We start from the raw sequence: 21,692 nt of genomic DNA, 5'->3' as shown, positions 1-21,692 counted from the left end.
TATATATATATATATATACATACACACACACTGTAGGTAATAACATGTCAAGTGCCATCCATTATTTAGTGGTAAATAAGGTACACAGATGTACCTTTTAGCTTTTGCCATGACAGCTTTGTACCTTTTTTCTGAGAGTATAATATTTCACTGTATTTACTGACATTTTGGTCAAATAAATGCAGCCTTGGTGAGCATGAGACTTAATTCCAAAACATAAAAAAATTGTACAGCCCAAACCTTTGAACGGTACAGTAAACGGCATCTGCTGAGGGTAAATGAATACTGCGTACATTATTTGTTATATTATTTGTTATCATTGTGATCTCAATTATCTTTTATTACCACTGTGCTCTTGAGGTTGATTCAGGGGAACTGTAGGTCCTGTGAATGCAAAGCATTTGCCAAAATAATTCCCATGAAAATCTCAAAAGTTAAAGTTGAACTAGTTTCATGGAATCGGACATATAATAAAATAATGGTATCCTCTTACAAGCAGGTAATTTCAGGTTTGTGGTCAGGTGTGACAAGGTGTTCATTTTGAATTTTCCTAATTCTTTAGTTCTGGTTTTGTTTGTCAACCTCATTGTAAATGACCATGACTGTGTAGAATCAACACAAATCCGTAATGACGCTTTAATAAAAGAAGCCTGAAGGAAAGACAAACTCTGAGGACTCTTTCTATAATGGATCCCAGATAGGTGCATATCTTGTTTTTGTCATTTGACAAAATTCATGTCTGATAGAGTTAAGTGTATCCAACAGATATACCTGCTTTTAAATGCATCTGGAAATCCAATTACACTTGCCTTTTTCAGAAAGCTCAGTGTTTTTGGATAAAAAAATATTTCAGATAAAAATGTAACTACAGTATTTTACAAGACACTAGGAATTTTTTTTTTTTTTTTCAAAATGATTGCCCATATTTGTATTTAGTGGTTATATGAAATGCAGTTACGATTCTAGGGCATGTTAAACAAATATGATCATTTGGTTTAGTTCTTTATTTTACATAAAATATAACATACCAAACCCAAACCCTAACCCTTGTTAGGCCTATTTTGTACACTCTTTTGTTCACTCTTTAAAAAGTCTACAAAACAATGTCATTTAAGTCACTCTTTAGCTCACAGTTCACATTCAGTCTGTCGATTTTTTTTTTTTTTTTCAAAATGATTGCCCATATTTGTATTTAGTGGTTATATGAAATGCAGTTACGATTCTAGGGCATGTTAAACAAATATGATCATTTGGTTTAGTTCTTTATTTTACATAAAATATAACATACCAAACCCAAACCCTTGTTAGGCCTATTTTGTACACTCTTTTGTTCACTCTTTAAAAAGTCTACAAAACAATGTCATTTAAGTCACTCTTTAGCTCACAGTTCACATTCAGTCTGTCGGTTTATATGGTTACTTGTTTTGTTTATTTCAACAGAACATTAACAATATTTGACCCCATACAGTTTACGCAGAGATGAAGATTAACTGCCTTAGTGCTATGTTAGCTAGAATGCTAATCTCTGACAACATGAGCCAGCTTTGTGCAATACAGCAAGCAGCTTACAGCTGATGAAGAGATAGATAGATAGATAGATAGATAGATAGATAGATAGATAGATAGCAGAGGAGTGCACATTACGGTAAAAGGCTAACATCACATGACACCAGGTTGCAGACGAGTTTACTAAAATTTGTTCTAAAGAGAGAAAATACTGACCTGACTGACTATAAGTGCAAATCAGCTGAGAGAGAGAGAGAGAGAGAGAGAGAGAGAGAGAGAGAGAGAGAGAGATAGATAGATAGATAGATAGTTAGATAGATAGGTGTGCACATTACAGTAACAGGCTAACATCAAATGACACCAGGTTGCAGACGAGTATACTGAAGTTTGTTCTAAAGAGAGAAGATACTGACCTGACTAACTATAAGTGCAAATGTAACTATGAAATATTGCTTGATTTTTGCACAACAGAATATTTTTACCAGAAACAACGACGGCTAAGTATGATGCATTCAGTTTGCAGTTACAGTATATATATTGAGCATATAGAGGTTATAGCTATTTCAAAAGCTGTTTACAGAGCCTTATGAATGGAGAGATGGGATTAAAAAAAAAAAAACTTAATGACAGTTGTCTGAACTTTCATTTTTCCTTCCATGACAAAGAAAATGGTGCCGTCTATCAATATCCTGTGTTATTGGCCATATAGTGCAAATGTGGAGGAGTGGATTTGTAAATCTGAGGACACCTTTTGTTTCTTTAGGTCATCACAAACGTTATCTCAAAGATGTAAACAAAAACGCTTGTTCAGACAATTCAATTAAACCACAGGTTAAGGTAGTGACATCACCATCTGACTGCATCATCAAATCAATCTGTGATGTCAGTGAAGTGCAAAGCATTGTGGGTAGGCAAAAATGTTACCAGGTAAATGAGGACACACTCAAGGAAAGTGCGTCTACACAATGTCGATTTCCCTCTCAATACCCACATACTTCAATGCATCCGCTTGACTGTATCTAAGAAGCAGGAAAAATAAAATGACACCACAAAATGAAATGAAATTAGTGTCTATCTGTGATGTAACGGTATTGCTGAAACAAACAAAACATACCTGTAGTCAAAAAAGAGCTCTTCTCCTCGCTGTATAGCTCGCTTAGCAAAGATTCCAATGCGGTGATCACCATTAACCATGACGACTGTAATAATAACCAACACCACACCAACGTGCTTAATAGCTTCAACACAAAGTACTTTGATATTTATGTGATGAAATAAAGTACCTTTTGCATAACAATTTGGGTTGACGGAGTGGTTGGCGAATCGTATTTTATTCCCTTTTCGAGTGGCATCCACTACAAAGTCTGGAATTATATAAAAACACTATTTTAAAAATACCAAATTGACATCTAAAAGACAACTAGAATAGAACAAAACACAACAGAATAGAACAGAATAGAATAGAATAGAATGAGTGAAGCCGATACCATTGTTCAAGTTGAACAGAAAACTGGACATGTACTTGTCATAAATTCTACCCCTCCTGTCTGCTTCATCCTGGGAAATAAGCTACACACACACACACACACACACACACACACACACACACACACACAATGCATTTATCAGATCACTAAGAACACAACTTTCATAAAAATCACAACAGCTAGTGCTCATCATCAGGGGTGTGTGTGATTTCCACACACCTCTCCACAGTACTCAGAGATTAACTCATTCTTCTGGACTGGCTCTTTGATAAATGTACCCCACCCTGCAACATCAGATGGCGCCAGGAGCAGGTGCTGGCAAACAGGTTAAACAACATTTATATCACTAAAGCATCTTGTTTATCAATTATTTCCCTTTTGAATATCAGCATGTTGGCATAAGATATTGGATAAATACTAGATAGATAGACAGATAGAACGACATAATGGTAGAACGATGGAACGATAAAATGACAGACAGACAGATAGACAGATGGATAGATAGATAGACAGACAGACAGATGGATAGACAGACAGACAGATGGATAGATAGATAGACAGACAGACGGATAGATAGACAGACAGACAGATGGATAGATAGATAGACAGACAGACGGATAGATAGACAGACAGACAGATGGATAGATAAACAGACAGACAGACAGACAGATAGATAGATAGACAGACAGACAGACAGACAGACAGATAGATAGATAGACAGACAGACAGACAGATAGACAGACAGATGGATAGACAGACAGACAGACAGATAGACAGATGGATAGACAGACAGAAAGACAGATAGACAGACAGACAGACAACAGACAGATGGAAGGACGAACAGACAGACAGACAGACAGACAAAAATACAGAAAATAGATGAATAGAAAGACAGAAGATAGACGGACAGACAGACAGACAGACAGACAGATAGATAGATAGATAGATAGATAGATAGATAGATAATTTACAGTGTCAGTGGAATGTACTTCATACCTTCTTGAGTCCTCTCTGAATGCTGCAGTTCTTACAGGAGACCTGTTTGCTGTCCCAGTGGTCTGCGGCCCCACAGGTCATGCAGAGATCAGGGTCACACTCCCGCACTGCCAGGTAACACGGACACTGCTTGGTGTTGCACTGAGTCTTACAGCGACAGCCAGGAAACCGGTTCTGACCTAGAACAAAAAGCCAGAGCAGAACTTGGCTAAAGTGACCTGTGAATGTTTGAGGTGTTCTTATACCTAAAATAAATGGATGTTCAAAATCACGTAGTCTGAGTAAATGTCAAAATGGTACAACAATTTATTAGCGTTAAAGTGTGTCATTTCTTCACTGCTTGTGTTGTTGGTGCCCCCTCGTGGTGTATAGACATAAAACAGGAGAAATATTTGAGCATTGGACAGAAATGTAATTCTATAGATATTATATATCTACACAGTACATTTTTTTTATAGTTTAAGATAAGATAAAGTGAGAAAGGAAAAAACTTCATAGTACATACAGTAAGAACTCCAATAGCCTTTCTTCAAATTCTTATTAAATATCAAAAAAAGAAAGGATTATTTTACTTATGAAATGTTCTGAAACAAAAGGGGCTGTTTTCCCCTTTATTGTAGAACAGTGTAATACTGTATACTTGAATTAGAATATATTTCATAAGTTTGTATGTGTGTGTGTATACTGTATGTTCGTTTGTGTTGAACTCACACTCCTGATCACACTGGCAGAATTTCTCACAAAAGTTTTGTGTCATCACACACGAGCAGGAGCTATCACATGGGTGCTCAGGGTGGTCACATGGCTGATAATTGTACACTTGATTGGACGAGTTGTCTGTAAGACAAATAGAAAGGGAAATGAGAACAATTCGTTCTGAACAAAGACTTTCCATTATGGTTCCAAAAATATGTGATTATTACATACATCAGTGCAGTTACTTTCAGAAACTGCACTCACAAAGAGCAGTTTTGCTAACATTTTACAATAAGGTTTGATTAACATGTATTATTAACAAACACCAATTACCTATCATCAGCATATAGTGTCGATTAATAAATGCTCTGAGTCTTACAGCATTAACTGTTAAAAATGAACCTTATTGTAAAGCCTTACTGCCATTTCAATATGTAATAATCATATTTAATAGATTAAAAATAAACTAATATTTTAGAACTGAATTATACTGACTATAATTACTATGATGATGATAGATATGCTTTTTTTGTTGCAAATTTGTAACACCATTACAATATTCTGACTGCATTTTAAATACTTTAAAATACTGAAAATACTTGTGTTGCAAATAAAATTACAATAAATGTTACATGAAGAACTGAAACCTTTAGAATATTACATTTTATTGTTATTCTACCACGTTTAATATTTGTTTGCTAAGTCTTAAAAAGTCTTTGTTTCTGTGTTGAAAGTGAATAAATTATTTCTAAAGGTACATGTGAAATATGCACATGAACAAACCATTAAACTGATTATTTATTTGTCCGACTACTAATCGCCAGCCAGAATAATCTCCCTAACTACAGACATCTCCATGACTTTTCCTTCTGTTTGTCCAAACCTCGTCTCAGTCTGGTATTGAAGTTGAGAGTCTTACCTTTCTTCAGCTGTATCTTTGCCCATAATCTATCAAACAAACAGAAACATAGTTGAGCTCTAATGTTAGTATTTTGCTGTCTGTGTAACATCCAGAATCTGACAGCCAGGTGTGGTGTGTTAACATCTTGCCTGTGCTTTCTTTTTTTCTTCTGAGGTGAGATCCCACCATCCTCCAGCGGGACATGGTGAATCAGCACCTCTTTCACTGCAAACTCGTAAACCTGACAGAAAGTCATACATAATCACATGAGACAGAGCATTGCAACATGTTACACTCACACACACACACTGCATCACAATCCAGTGAACACTTAATGGGCGTTAGTCAGAACTCTGAAACCCAGCTGAGACGTAACCGCTCATTATCATGTTGATCTTTGCCATATGAGCTCTCACACACACTAACACGCACATACACACACAAACACACAATCAAAACAACACTCTTCTAGAAAAAGATTTGGACCATTCCCTAAATGAAAGAAAAACACATGATTTGAGGTAATCGCATTTCCAGTTAGCCAAACCAGTCTTTCTGGGAAAAACACACAGGCACACATGCACACAGTCATACATTTAAACGCACACATTTTTGTCATCTCTGCTTCTGAGTATATACTGTAGAACTTTCTGCACATTTAATACATTTTAATTCAATTTAGAATTAACTGCATTAATAAACTCCTTTACCAGTGAGTTACCAGACGATACATTATCAAAACTAGCAAAAGACACAAATATAACCTCCTGTTCATTGTCATTTGTGTGCGTACCTCTCTACATGTCTTGGTACCAATGAGTCGTGCAATAGAGCAGAAGTTGTTGTAATATGTGCCGTGCAGGACTCTGAACAGAGACTCCTCTGCTCCGCTCCACTGAGGAGGCGACTCGGACTCCTCCGCTCCTTCCTCCCCTGGTCTCAGTTTGGCGGGACTGGGACACTGAGAGTTACCCTCTGACACACAAATAAGCACACAGCTAAATGTCAGGTTTTCATCCAAACACTCTTTACTGAAGTAAATCAGAACTGAATAGCAGCATATGGCATTTGATATTAACTTATTAAATTAAAATTCTATACTGTTTTGTCTAAATTCCCTACTGTTAAAAAGTTTGGCAACACTTTATTTTGAATGTCCACTTTAGACATTCTACTAACAGTAAGTAACTTTGCAACTACGTGTCAACTAGCAGTCATTAGAGTATTAGTAGAATGTCTGCTTAATATCTTCTAACACTTTATTTTGATGGGTCCACAACATACAACATACTGACTATGAGAAACTTTGCAAGTATATGTCAACTTATTCTACTAACCCTAAACCTACCCTAACAGTCTACTCTGAGAGTTAGTAGACATGTAGTTGCAAATTAATGAGAATTAGTTGACATGTAGTTGACATGTAGTTACAAAGTTACTCATAGTTAGTAGAATGTCTAAAGTGGACTATCAAAATAAAGTGTAACCAAAAGTTTTGGGTCAGTAAGATAATTTTTTTAAAAAGAAATTACTACTTGTATTCAGCTAGGATGCGTTAAATTGATCCAAAGTGACAGTGAAGACATTTAACATGTTATGAAAGATTTCTGTTTAAAATAAATGCTGTTATTTGAACTTTCTATTCATCAGAGAATCCTAGAATAACATGTCAAGTTTTCCACAAAAATAATAAGAAGCACAACTGTTTTTAACATTGCTAATAAGACGATTTGTTACTTGAGCACCAAATCAACAAGCTAGAATGATTTCTGCAGTAATGGCTGCTGAAAATTCAGATTTGCCGTCACAGGAATACAATAAAAACAAAAATTAGTCATTTTTAAATGCTACAAGTGGATTTAGGCATCAAAACATTAATTAATCTTATTAATCTTGAAATTTGCTAAAGATTATGTTATTAAATTATTTGTTTTTTTAAAGATTAACTTTAAGTGAGCATAAGATGTAAAAATGAGAATGATAAACAATTAAATATGCAATACTAACCGATATGATACATTAAAAAGATTGTAATACTGTATCGGTTGATGACCAGATGATGTATCTGTAATGGTACTGATACATTGTGCATGAGTTTTAGGCCATTCTGAATTGTTGTTAGTGCACTGCTATGTGGTTCCAAGCATGTTTTGGTGGTTGCTAGAATGTGATGATTTTAAGCCAAAATCTCTATTATGCTCTCTATAAATATGGCTTGAATCCATCCCTTAAAGAAGCCTATACAATTGTTTCCCCGTTTAATCATCCGACAGGTGAAAATAATAATTATTACTTTAGCAAGCACCACTCATAATGTTCCTGTGCTTCTGCAAACATTTCCAGTGATGTCTCTGTTGCAATTTAGACAAACAACTCACCATGGGACAAGAGTTATTTTTGGCGAGGGAAGGTTTGGCTGTGTGTTTCATCTGTGTTATTTTGGTCTGGATAAACTATTAACTCTTTATCCACTGTACCTGAGGAGCTGGTGGTCTCATGGTCGCTGCCTCCTTCTTTTCCCTCCTCACAGAAGCCTGAGGGGGTGGGGCCACAGGAACTCGAGGGGCGGGGCTGTCGCCGTCGACGCCGGGGCCTTTGAGAACTCTGCATGTTTTGATCAGCAAACTCTTTTGCCCCTTTCTGCGACCAAAGAAGGGATAAAGAGAACTTTATAAATTATACATTTAATTAAGATATAAATTTAATCCAAGTTCATAAAATTATAAATTCTCAGCTAAGTAGAAAAACGTATGAAATTGTTATGTACTCAGAAAGCTGTACCTGCAGCAGAAAGCAGTCCAGTCCGCAGGGCTCGGTCTCCATTCGGATCTCTTTATTCTTCCTCTTATACACATTAGGAGATGCATGGAAAGCTAAACACAAACAACGTACTAATTTACATCCATTTTGTATGATTCAATCATAAGTGGTCACTGCTAAATATAGCATAATTATAATTATACTAAATATAGTATGATACTCAGCTGACCACTTGTGAGCTGATCATTTTAGTCAAACTTTATTGCCAAGTTTAAACAGGGCATATCTGTATGCTTGATGTACTGATGAAGATTGTACAATATGGTATCATACATGAAAGGTATTGCACTGTACATAATTCAGGAACATGCACTGAAGGACAGATTGTATCATGCATCATGCTCTCCATTTGAATAAACACAAAAAGGCAGAAGACTAGAGAAGGACATTATAATTTCTTACGGTGCAAGAAGCAGTCGTATTTAAAGCAGCGGCGACAGAAAAGTGTGTGAAAAGAGTGCAGACTTTGCTCTCTCTGAACAGATTTGGCTAAGGGGCCGTCCATGTTGGGCGTGCAGAGAGGAGGCAACTTCACAGGGCTGGATGGCTCCAGGAGATCCTTATACCTGCAAGAGAGAGAAAAATACACTTACACTATCATTTGTATATAACAGCAAAACACACTAAACTGAAACTACAGCAAAAGGTTTGGGGTTGAAAGAAGTCTTTTATGCTCACCAAGGCTGCATTTATTTGGTCAAAAATATTATAAAGAAATTATAACAAAAATATTATAAATATTATAATTATATTATGTTAGAATATTTTAATATATATACCGTGAAATATTATTCAAATTTGAAATAACTGTATAATAATTTTCTATTTTAGTATATTTTGTAATTTATGTAATTTATTTCTGTGATCAAAGCTGAATTTTCAGCATCATTACTCCAGTCTTCATGATCCTTCAGAAATCATTCCGAAATGCTGATTTGCTGCTCAAGAAATATTTCTCATTATTATAAATGTTTAAAACAGCTGTGCTCCTTTATATTTTTGTGGAAATCATGACGCATTTATTTCTGAATTATCTGAAGAAAGAAATAGAAAGAAACAGAATTTATTTGGAATAGAAATCTCTAGTGACATTATTCATGTGTTTACTGTCACTGTTGATCAATTTAATGTGTCCTTGCTGAAAAAAATTATAAATTTCTTTAAAAAAAAAAAATCTGACCCTAAACTTGCAATGTGCAATTCTGCCATTATTTACTCATCCTCATGTTGCATAAAAATAGCCGTAGTCACAATGAGCTGTTGTGCTGAGTGTACTTAAAGGCACAATATGTAAGATCTTTTTATTAAAATATTCAAAAACATAATAAAAGCTCCGCTGCTTTCAAGCCGTGTGTCACGCTCGTTCAGCGTCTCGTTTCGCTTCGACGGCTTTCGGTCTCACCCTGCTTCATTCTACTACGTTAATAAATCATTAGCTCATCCATGAACATGATTTCTGCCCGAGTCCCGTCAGATTGCATCGGCTGTGGGGATGAAGACCACAACTCCCATGATTCCACACTCAGTCACTGCGTCATCAAGCTACGCCTTTGTCTCTTTGTTTATTTTGAATATGCGCCCTCTAGCGGCGAAAATTACATATTGCGCCTTTAAGTATTATTTCTGTGTATTTTTAAGTCAAAAAAAAAGAGAAAGAAAGTCATACAAGTTTGGGGTGAATAAAATGATGACAGAATGTTCTGTTTTGGATGAACTATCCCTTTAAAGTGCAGAATTAGTTTGACACACATAACAGGCCATTAAATATAACTCTCACCCACAGATTTCCCCCAGCCAGCGGAAAGAAATAAAATGAGCACAGCTGGTGGAATGAACAATAATGACATGAAACAGTAAACAGTTGGATGATAAGGCAGACTGTGACGGGTTTTTGTTTCCACTGCTGCTGCGGGGGCTGCAGAGCCAGCTGACAGCAGAGCTCGAGGAGCTTCCCATGAACCTTCATTTACCACAGCTTGAAGGTGGCATGACATATACTTTCCTAGTCATGTGAAGAATGTGCACGCATGTTAGGTTTGCCATTATGGATGGACAGCATTGTGTAAATTAATTAACTGGACTGAACTGAAAATCACTAAAGCAAGCTAACCTGTTTGTCAAACAATGGCAGACATGGGAGTATTTAGAAAACAGTTTGCCAGCATACACAATTTGATGTGCATTGTGAGAGAAGCCGGTTTGAATCTGCCTCATGTCCTGATTCCATTCATTTCTAAAAATGAAGGCTTAAAAATCAACAGGGTGGCCTACTTGTCCTTCAGCTCCTCCATGGTGCCTTTGTATGGAAACATAGAGGCAATAGCTGTGAAAATCTTGTCATGAGGAATCTTCTTATTGGCGGAGAGCTCTCTTCCTAGTGAGGGAAAAGCGAGACTAAAATCAGCATTGTCCTGAATTTGACTTTTAAAGCAAAACTAGAGTAGTGCATGGGCTTATGTGTGTGTGCATGTGTAAGAGTCAGGGTGTACCGTAACTGGATACTGTCCTAAAACAAACTGAATGAACAAACAGGTTTGTCCAGCCCTCACTGGGAATAGAGGCGACACTCAGAGCAAACAATTGCACATAGACACAGAGACAGGCTGATCTGATGGGCAATGCATGTGAGCTCTGGTCTATTTGTTGTTAAACCAGTGAAATTCAAATCACTGGAAAGCTGAAAGCTGTACAGTGCTACACCACCGATTGTCTATTAAAAGCCCTAATTCTATGGTAATTTGACCTAACATATGATCATCAAAATTACTGATTTATTTATTTATTTAAAGGTCTTCTTCTAATAATACAAAGGCATTAATACGTGTTTGGACAGTAAACCTGTGTTTCCTTTAAAATAAATAAAATTAAATAAAAAATCTAATTAAACAAAAATTAATAGTTTTTAAATGTATTATATCATATATTTTACATAAAATGTTATTATAATAATTATTCCATTATTTTGCTTCTGCTCAAAACTAACTCACCTTCAGCAGTGCTCACTTTTGACTCTTCTGGTTCTTCAGCCATAGTTTTCTGCACCGCTTTCTCCTCCTCCTCCTTATTCTCTGTTCTCTCCGAGGGCTCTTCCTCCTCCTCTTCCTCTGGGTCTGAGTATTGGCTCAGTGCCTCCACCAGCTCTTTAAAGATCTCATCATTTATGAAGCCTCCTTCTGTTGGTACAAGATACTTACAAACTTACTGCCTGTGTAAGATTCACATACAAGTTACATATTGATTAGCATGAACACTACGGCTCAAAGATTTTGGGGTCATTACTATTTAAAGAAATGAATACTTTCAATCAGCAAAGATGCATTCAATTGATCAAAAGTGATATTTAAGACATTTATAATGTTACAAACGACTTCTATCAGTATCAGTTTCCACAAAACAAAATTAAGCAGCACAACTGTTTTCAACATTGATAATAATAAGAAATGTATCTTTAGCATCAAATCAGCATATTAGAATGATTTCTAGAGGATCACGTGACACTAAAGACTGGAGTAATGGCTGATGAAAATTTAACATTGTCATCACGGGAATACATTCTATTTGAAAATATATCTAAATAAAAAAAACGGTTATCTTAAATTGTAATATTTCACAGTATTACTTTTTTATTGTATTTTTCATAAAAAAATGACACTTACAAAAACAATAAAAAAAATGCATTTAAAACATTCAGGGCTTTCCAAAAGAGATTTAGCTCAGGACTAGCTGTAATGTGTATGAATACATATTGTGATGCTCACCTCGGTCTCCATGCACCCCGTCATAATTGTCAATAAGCTCTTCCAGGAAAGCTTCATCCTGTTCCAACACCTCATCTCCCATGTAGGGGATATTATGCAGAAATGTCTCATCTTCCACCTCAGAAACAAAGAGAGGGAGGAAAGCCTTTTTTGTGATTTTATTGATTTATATAAAGACATGTTCCATATGCATTCATGAATCAGTGAGGTTCTTCTAATGAGAGATAAATGCACAACGATATTGTAAATGTGTTTTGTGGTTGGCTGTTTTTGTGTATTCCTATATTTGTGCCTGTAAGTGAGTGTAGGCGTTTAAAGATGCACATCCTGCTCTACCTGAGAGATGATTTCAAAAACACATGCTTTGAGCTGTCAGAACATGTGAATGCGTTGCTGCAGGGTGACCTACTTTCAAAATGACCAGTGTCAAAAATTATGCTTTTCTTCTATTTTCATCTCTCTCTCTCTCTCTCTCCTTATTTGTCTGCAGACACAGGCTTCTAATGGTGATCATGATTGAGTGCTTTTTATGTGTGTTAATGTGTTTGCGCTTATTGGCCACATCCAGTACCATGAAGTTCTGCTGCAAAGGGGACCAGGAGTACATGAATGGTATCCCAGCAACAGTTGTCAAGGGACGCATGGCAACTGCCTGGTACGGAAAAGACGGAAAGCCAGACTCTACCATGCACAACTGTGATTGGACAAGAAAGGGAAGACAGGAAAACAGAAGACAAGTCAAAGTGTCACTCAAAACTATTCGAGGACCGTTAAATTGCTTTAGTCCTGCATATGTTAATTAGTCAATGTCATTTGAATATGTGAATTTTACATTGGCTGTATTTTACTGACAGATTACTGAATTTAAATCTATTGTATTATTAAATGAAAAGTTGACCCAAAATTAAAATAGTCTCATCATTTAAATTGTTCCAAACCTGTATGACTTTCTTTCTTCCGGGAAAAAAGGAGAAATTTCGAGAATTAAACTGGTCACTCCTTTCCATGCATTTTACAATAAATATTAACCGAGGCTTTCAAGTTTCAAACAAGGATGTAAATGTATCATGAAAGTAGTCCATACAATGCATGCACTGTATTCCAAGTCTGAATTTCTTGAAGACATATGATAGCTGTAAGTCAAACTGAACCTGAGAACCAGATGAGGCCGATTTGTGGCCAGATCATTCAGACCGTTCTCTGAACTGGATCAAACGATTCATCAAAAACCAAAATGGAAATATGTGAGATAACGACTTATTTTATAATTGTGTCTGTTAGTCACTCAAAGCTCACATGGCTTCATAAGGAACATAGTGCACTATTTGTACAGACAGACTATATTTTTTATAATGCTTTTGTGTCCTTTTTGAAGCTTAAAAGCTTCAGTCATGTTTAAATGTAAAAAAGCGAACAGTATTCAGTATGTCTCCTTTTGTTTCACAGGGAAAAAAAAGTCTGTAACACTAGGGACCAATTCTTACTATTAACTAGTTGCTTGTTAGTATGCCCATTATTAACATATTGGTAGTTTATTAGTACTTATAAAGCACATATTCTGCATCCCTAACAAAACCTAAACTTAACAACTACCTTACTAACTATTAATAAGCAGCAAATTAGCAGTTTATTGAGGCAGAAGTTGTAGTTAATGGTTTGTTAATAGCAAGAGTTGGACCTTAAAATAAAGTGCGACCAAAAAGTCATACTGGAACAACATGAGGGTGAATAAATAATTAAAGAATTTAATTCCAAACCAAATCAGTGATAGAAATGTCATAAGGTCAAGAAGAATTGAACTGGGACCAAATGTGTGCCCAGGGAAATTACAATATCATCATAATCCACTAATCAAAATATTTGGTTTGGTGTTATCTAAAGAACATCAAGTATGGTATTGTTTTCCAGTGCTGTTGCAAGTAGGATCCAGCTGTGCTGGTATGTTGAGCAGTCTCTCTGTATTCCACAGAGAGCTAAGCTCTGCTGTGCCCGCTGGCTGCTTTTATTGTGGATATCACAGGAGTTTCAGATATTGAGCTCTGGCTTGGCAAACATACAAATACATTTTTGGCAACAGAGCAATATCATGAAGAGAGAAAAAAAACACTGCGCAATTTTACCGGCCTGCTGGTAATATTTGCCCTGACTAATTAATCAGAGGTTAACTGTGCCACAGTCAGTCCATTAATAACATCATTAGATTGATCTAAACGCTTGTCAGGTAGGATACTGCAGGAAATAGAAGGCAAACTGTGGCACCTGATCTTGAGTCATTACTGGCATTTTGCTAGAATAAATTATGTTTGGAAATGGCGAGGCAAAGCTGACTATGTATTGATTCAGCTCATAAATCAGCTAGTGGGGACAGTCTTGTGCTAAATTAGCAGGGGCAATTCACAGTAAAGCGATCTAGTGTCACAGAGCAGATGCAAGATGACTGACACTGGTTTGTGGTGGTCAAGGCCTCCAGCTGTGTCATTCTTGCCTTTTTGCTGGGCAGAGAGCCACTGGTTGTGGAAAGGGGAATGGACTGGATTCTGAGCTTGGACCATTCCTCATTCAGCAGCTCAGTTCTTCCTTCAATCTTGCGGCGATTCGACTGGAAAAGAGCCTGTGAAAAACACAGCTTAACAGTTAAAAAGACTAAATTATATGAATTGAAAGCTACTTTTTCTAATTAGAATGACATAGTAAACAAATCAAGGAAATAAAAGGTGGCAGAATAATGAAAATTTCTAAAAGAAATACACTACCGTTCAGAAGTTTGGGGTTGGTAAGATTTTTGTTTTTTTTTTGAAAGTCAGATATTGTCACGCAGCCACGCCCTCAATCACCGGAATACTGAGCACCTGCACCTGCACCTCATTATCACATACTATAAGAACACACTCACCACTCTGGCTCATCGGCTGGTCTCAAGGTTACTCCTTCTAGGACCTTCTCTTCGGCTCTGCTAAAGGACTGTAACTTACCTGTGCTCAGCCTATCATCAAGATCTTCGTGTGCTCAAAGAACTGTGGATTGGAAACTGGGTGTCTCAGATAAGACTGTTCTCATGCACTCTCTGCCACATTCACCTCAGTTGCTTCCACGGAGATACCTCTGTTGATATGAGTTTGTGTTTACTTAATAAAAGTGAAGTTTACGTTACCTGAATCTCTCCTAGTCCTCGTCTTTGGCACACTGTGAAAGAAGACCAGTCCAAAAGAGAAACATTATGGAAACCAGGAAACCTTCTGAACCGGATCCAGTCACTGAACTCATCACGACGCTTCGCACGGCACTTCAACCATCAGTCACTTCACCTGCCTCCGCCTGTCCCATGGCCAAACCAGCAGTATATTCGGGTGAGGTGTCAGAATGTAACGGATTCATATTACAATGTCAATTGTATTTTGAGATGCTTCCCCCATCAGTTCTTCGGAGACCGCGCAAAGATATCCTTCATCATCTCTCTCTGCTGTCAGGAAGAGCTCGTCAATGGGCCGAATCTCTATGGAGCTCGAAAAGTCCGGTAATTCGATCCCTTGACTCTTTCATAACTAATTTTAAAGACGTGTTTGGTAATGGTGCATCTTCCCTCTCTGTGCATGAAGAACTTTTCAGACTGCGACAAGCTGAGCGGACTGCCCATGAATACACCATTAATTTCCGCACGCTAGCGGCTGGAACGAGATTGCACTCTTCTCAGCTTACCGACGTGGATTAAACCCCAAACTTCGTCAGCAGATGGCTAATTATGAGGACTCCGTGGGACTGGAGAGTTTCATGCTTAAGGTCCAACACGTCTCGCAACATTTATTCGCAGTCTCCGTTGAGTAAAATGCTTCTGACATCTCACTCTCCAACGATTCTTCAGCACCAGAAGCCATGCAAATGGAACAGTACCATCTATCCACCTCTGAACGCCAACGTCGCATACAACAGAAGCTATGCCTGTATTGTGGAGGAAATGATCACCTCATCCAAACCTGCCCAGTCCGTCCTCCACGTCCAGCGGTGAGTACTATCCAAGTCAACTCTGTAGTTAATAACCCTCGATATCATGATGCTGTATTAATCTATGCCAATCGGTCTTTCCCAGTAAAAATCCTCTTCGACTCTGGTTCTTCTGGAAATTTAATCACCTCACGCCTATTACCTACCTTTAAGATTCCACATCAAAAAAATCCCACACGCTATCAGATTACCACTATCCAAGGAAAACCGCTGGACAACGGACTGGTGCAGTGGAGAACTCTGGAAATAACCCTTCGCACTGGCTGTTTGCATGAGGAGACCCTATCGTTGCTGGTGCTGGAGGAATCTGCCGTCGACGTTGTCCTGGGACGGCCTTGGATGGCTAAACACCAACCTATCATCAACTGGAGCTCAGGGGGAATTGAACAGTGGAGTAATTTCTGCATCCAAAATTGCCTTCAATCACTACCTGTTCCTTTGTCGAGAACTGCCATCCTGGGATTGACATCCATTGAGAGCCCGGAAACTAATGCAAAAATCAACCTCCCAGAGGAGTGCAGGGCGTTCCAGGACGTCTTCAGCAAGACTGCTGCCACAAAACTTCCACCACACCGGCCATGGGACTGTGCGATAGACCTCCTGCCTGGAGCCAAATTACCGAAGGGTAAAATCTACTCATTATCGATCCCGGAGCGCAAGGCCATGGATGAGTACATCCAGGAAGCACTTCAACAGGGGTTCATTCGACCATCCACCTCTCCGGCGGCTTCTAGCTTCTTCTTCGTGGCCAAGAAAGGTGGAGGATTTCGACCTTGCATTGACTATCGCAATCTAAACTCCCAGAAGGTAAAGTTTGCTTACCCCCTTCCTTTGGTCCCTGCGGCACTCAAGGAACTGCGTGGAGCTCACCTGTTCTCGAAGCTAGATCTTCGCAGTGCCTATAACTTAATCCGCATCCGTCAGGGAGATGAGTGGAAGACTGCATTCATTACTCCATCAGGACACTATGAATATCAGAATATGCCGTACGGGCTCTCCAACTCGCCTTCAATCTTTCTAAATTTTATGAACGAAATCTTCTGTGACATGCTCCAAAAATTTGTAATAGTCTACATGGACGATATCCTCATCTACTCCTCCAATCTTGCTGACCATATCCATCATGTTCAACAAGTACTCAGCCGGCTCCGCCAATACCACCTCTACTTGAAATTGGAGAAATGTGAGTTCCACCAACCTACCATCCAGTTCCTTGGCTACATCATCACGCCGGAAGGTATCCAAATGGATCGAACCAAAGTGGAAGCGGTGAAGAATTGACCACAACCCTCTACCATCAAGGATCTTCAGCGCTTCCTGGGGTTTGCAAACTTCTACCATCGATTCATCTGTAACTATAGTGAACTCTCATCTCCCTTAACCTCTCTCCTACGCCAGAAACCTAAACGTCTCTGTTGGACACATAATGCAGTCGCCGCCTTCTGCACTGCTCCAGCTCGCCGGCACCCAGACCCAACCAGACCCTTCATTGTCGAAGTGGACGCTTCATCTCTCAGAGTCGGAGCAGTGCTATCCCAGCGGAGAGGTGAACCCCCTGTACTCCATCCATGTGCCTACTTCTCAAAGAAGCTATCCCCGGCGGAGCAGAATTATGACATCGGCAACAGAGAACTGCTCGCCATTAGACTGGCCCTAGAGGAGTGGCGGCACTGGCTGGAGGGAGCAAATCATCCATTTGAGGTTATAACTGACCACAAAAACCTGCAATACCTCAGAGAAGCAAAACGCCTAAACCCCAGACAGGCTCGATGGGCATTATTCTTCACTTGATTCAACTTCATCGTCACCTACCGTCCAGGCCATAAAAATACCAAAGCCGATGCTCTATCAAGAATTCACTCACCTGACCCTGTATCTGAGGATCCGGAACCTGTGCTCCTATCATCTGGTCTCTCGACGACGACATCCGTGCCGCCACCGAAGAAGAACCTGCTCCGCCGGGAGGTCCAGAAGGTCGAACATATGTACCAACTTCCCTCAGGATTTTCCTTCTGAACTCTATACATGCGTCTCCGGGATCAGGTCATCCAGGCAGGCAGTGAACCCTCTCACTCCTAGAGGGAAGGTATTGGTGGCCCAACCTGGCCCAGGACGTCGCCCGATTTGTGAAAGGATGCTCAGTCTGTGCCATTATTTCAACACCCCGTCGTCTACCTGAGGGCAAACTGGTGCCACTGCCACTTCTGCATCGACCCTGGTCCCATCTAGAAGTTGATTTCGCCACTGACTTACGTGCCTCTTACGGCTTTACCACCATCCTCATTGCAGTAGATCGATTCTCCAAGGCCTGCAAACTCATTCCGTTAAAGGGTCTACATACCGCCCTTGAAACTGCAGAGGCCCTCTTCAACCACGTCTTCCGACACGTTGGCATTCCAGAGGATAGGATGTCAGATAGAGGGCCTCAATTCATCTCCAGGGTCTGGCGCTCATTCTTCCGATTGTTGGGAGTGTCGGTTAGTTTGTCTTCTGGATATCACCCTCAGACGAATGGCCAGACTGAGCGGAAGATCCAGGAGATCAGGCGCTATCTCAGGGCCTACTGTGACCACCAGCAAGACAGTTGGAGTCAATACCTTCCTAGGGCCGAGTATGCACAAAACTCACTTCGTCAGGAGTGACGAAAATGCCTTACTCCTTTTCAGTGTATACTCTGCTACCAACCACCACTATTCCCTTGGTCAGGAGAACTGTCTGAAGTCCCATCCGTGGATTACTGGTTCTGAGAGAGTGAGAGGGTATGGGACTCAGCTCACATCCATCTTCAGCGGGCAGTCCGACGTCAGAAGGCTCAGGCGGATGTCCGTCATCGGGATACACCTCTCTATCAGCCAGGTGATGGAGTTTGGCTCTCCACTCGAGACATCCGCCTACGACTGCCCTGCAAAAAGCTGAGTCCCCGCTACATAGGTCCCTTCAATATCTTGAGGCAGATAAATGAAGTGACTTATGAACTCCAATTACCCAGACAATACCATATTTCACCAACCTTTCATGTATCCTTACCTGTCACTGATCCTCTTCTCCCTCCTTCCACAGAACCGGAAGTGTCTCCTCCTCCACCCGAGGTCGCCGCCGACGACACTATCTACCGGGTCCGGGAAATCCTAAATTCCAGGCGACGAGGCGGCCGTCTACAATACCTCGTTGACTGGGAGGGGTACGGTCCCGAAGAGAGATCCTGGGTGGACAAAGATAACATCCTCGACCCTTCATTAAGTGACGATTATCACTGACTCCACCCTGACCGTCCTGCTCCCAGAGGCCGAGGCCGGCCTCGTCGTCGTGGTTCCCGGACGTCTGGAGACGCCCGTGGGGGAGGGGGTACTGTCACGGAGACGCCATCTACAACCACAGAATCAATCACGCAGCCACGCCCTCAATCACCGGAATACTGAGCACCTGCACCTCATCACATACTATAAGAGCACACTCCCCACTCTGGCTCATCGGCTGGTCTCAAGGTTACTCCTTCTAGGACCTTCTCTTCGGCTCTGCTAAAGGACTGTAACTTACCTGTGGTCTGCCTATCATCAAGATCTTCGTGTGCTCAAAGAACTGTGGATTGGAAACCGGGTGTCTCCGATAAGACTGTTCTCATGCACACTCTGCCACATTCACCTCAGTTGCTTCCACGGAGATACCTCTGTTGATATGAGTTTGTGTTTACTTAATAAAAGTGAAGTTTACGTTACCTGCATCTCTCCTAGTCCTCGTCTTTGGCACACTGTGACAGATACTCACCAAAGCTGCATTTATTTGATGAAAAAAACAGTAATGTTATGACATTTAATTACAAATTAAAATAAGTGTTTTCTATTTTAATACATTTTAAAATAATAACTTGATGTAATTTATTCCTGCTGTATTTTCAGCATCATTACTCCAGTCTTCAGTGTCACATAATCCTTCAGAAATCATTCAAATATGCTGATTTGCTGCTCAAGAAACATTTCTTTGTCGTTATTTTTGGAATATTTTTTGAAACCTAAATCTTTAGGATTCCTTAATGAATAGAAAGTTCAAAGAACAGCATTTATTTGAAACTCAAATCTTTTGTAACATTAATATATTTACTGCCACCTTTGATCAATGCATCCTTGATGAATAAAATTATTAATTGCTAAAAAAAAAAAAAAAACTTACTGACCCCAAACTAGTATAGAAATACAGAATAAATTATATTGAAGGAGTAAAGGAACAAAGTAAAACAACACTGCAAAAGACCTTCTACCTTGATCTCCTCAGCTTTGCGGAAGCGTTTCAGCTGTCTTAACCTCATGTACTCAGACTTGACCCTCTTCTTCCATTCCAGAAGACTGCGGGGGGGCTTTGCAGTGCAGAACTGGGGACCTGACACCTCCTCCATCATCAGCCTCACCTGGCTACAGTGCACATGAGCAATACTTATATATGGGATAAATACACATCCAGCTGAGCTGAGCTCACATTCAGACAACACTGGAACAAACCGTATGTTTAAGGATTTTATAAAATTTATATTTCAGACTGTTTTTAAAAATTCAAAGAAGTCTTATGCAGTATGTGTGTGTGCACAATATATAATATATATTAGACATAATTATTTTATATAAATATACAGTGTTGGGGAGTATCTAGTTACATGTAATGAAATTACGTGATTTAATTACTAAATAAATGAACTGTACTCTGTTACTGAGAAAAAATTTGTAATTAAATTACAGTTACTTCTAAGAATGTTAACGATTACAAAGGGGGTTATATCTGAATATTTTCACACACACATACAGATTTAATTGATTTCTTTCCTAAATTGTATTGACTGCTCTAAAATATGAGACACCAATTTTTCAGGAGTTTAGGACACAGAATAGGACACATGCTTATTCGATAATTCATTCATTTTAGTCAATAGTTTTATTTCCTGTTTGGGTTTATGTAGATGCTTTATGTTTTAAGATGAACTGCTTTTTCCAATGCATTGTTAGATGCCAGTGTTTCCTGTCATAGCTATGCAAAGATTTGATTTCAGAAACAGTATCATAGATATTAAACGGCTTCTTATTATTTTAAATCTGTAATTAACCTCAGAACGAACTCAAAGTAAAAAGAGGTGCTAAAGTCTGATTTTGTGGTGGCTGTGCTTTAAAATTAAATGATTATAATCTTAATTCAAGTGATGAAGGATTTTGAAAGTCTGACAGTAATCAGTGTTGAGTACAACTGCTACAAATCTGCTAGGAATTTAGAAAAGTAAGCAAATGTAATCAGTTACATTAATAAAGTAATTGAAATAGTTATACTAATTACATTTTAAATAGGGTATCTTGTTATCTGTAACCTATTACATCGAAGTAACCTACCCAACATTGTAAATATATTATGGTGCATAAAATCATCTATATTGATAGTTATTCTCGTGAATTCATAGATTCATCTTCATGGTAAACATATTCTCTGGGATGTGATAAACAGCACCTTCCATAAGGGTTCCCGTCAGATGTGACTCACTCTCTTTCACACACA

At 38.9% G+C, this 21,692-nt stretch overlaps 1 protein-coding gene across 3 annotated transcripts in view; it reads right to left on the bottom strand.

Moving 5' to 3' along the window:
• Positions 1–1,762: 1,762 nt before the first annotated feature.
• LOC107654511 (histone-lysine N-methyltransferase EZH1-like) overlaps positions 1,763–21,692 on the bottom strand; it is a 20,976-nt gene continuing 1,046 nt past the window's right edge. Inside the window, exons 2-20 of one of the 3 annotated variants that reach the window (XM_016441601.1) lie at positions 20,419–20,569; positions 14,650–14,775; positions 12,736–12,858; positions 12,165–12,282; positions 11,394–11,579; positions 10,678–10,780; positions 8,809–8,972; positions 8,368–8,459; positions 8,064–8,226; positions 6,380–6,561; positions 5,736–5,827; positions 5,605–5,633; positions 4,701–4,826; positions 3,990–4,168; positions 3,213–3,308; positions 2,994–3,075; positions 2,790–2,870; positions 2,621–2,705; positions 1,763–2,525 (exon numbers count right to left, since the gene is read on the bottom strand). In XM_016441601.1, coding sequence (XP_016297087.1) covers positions 2,465–2,525; positions 2,621–2,705; positions 2,790–2,870; positions 2,994–3,075; positions 3,213–3,308; positions 3,990–4,168; positions 4,701–4,826; positions 5,605–5,633; positions 5,736–5,827; positions 6,380–6,561; positions 8,064–8,226; positions 8,368–8,459; positions 8,809–8,972; positions 10,678–10,780; positions 11,394–11,579; positions 12,165–12,282; positions 12,736–12,858; positions 14,650–14,775; positions 20,419–20,556 — 2,226 coding nt within the window. In that variant the 5' untranslated portion in view covers positions 20,557–20,569 and the 3' untranslated portion in view covers positions 1,763–2,464. Of the gene's footprint in view, positions 2,526–2,620; positions 2,706–2,789; positions 2,871–2,993; positions 3,076–3,212; positions 3,309–3,989; positions 4,169–4,700; positions 4,827–5,604; positions 5,634–5,735; positions 5,828–6,379; positions 6,562–8,063; positions 8,227–8,367; positions 8,460–8,808; positions 8,973–10,677; positions 10,781–11,393; positions 11,580–12,164; positions 12,283–12,735; positions 12,859–14,649; positions 14,776–20,418; positions 20,570–21,692 lie in introns of those variants that run through there. The other 2 variants (XM_016441602.1, XM_016441603.1) reach the window with 2 other exon arrangements.

Source organism: Sinocyclocheilus anshuiensis, unplaced genomic scaffold (genome assembly GCF_001515605.1).
Source record: "Sinocyclocheilus anshuiensis isolate Anshui unplaced genomic scaffold, SAMN03320099.WGS_v1.1 scaffold419, whole genome shotgun sequence".
Classification (NCBI taxonomy): Eukaryota; Metazoa; Chordata; class Actinopteri; order Cypriniformes; family Cyprinidae; genus Sinocyclocheilus; species Sinocyclocheilus anshuiensis.
The sequence above is the reverse complement of the archived record's forward strand: the minus strand, read 5'-3'. Positions and strand labels throughout refer to the sequence as shown.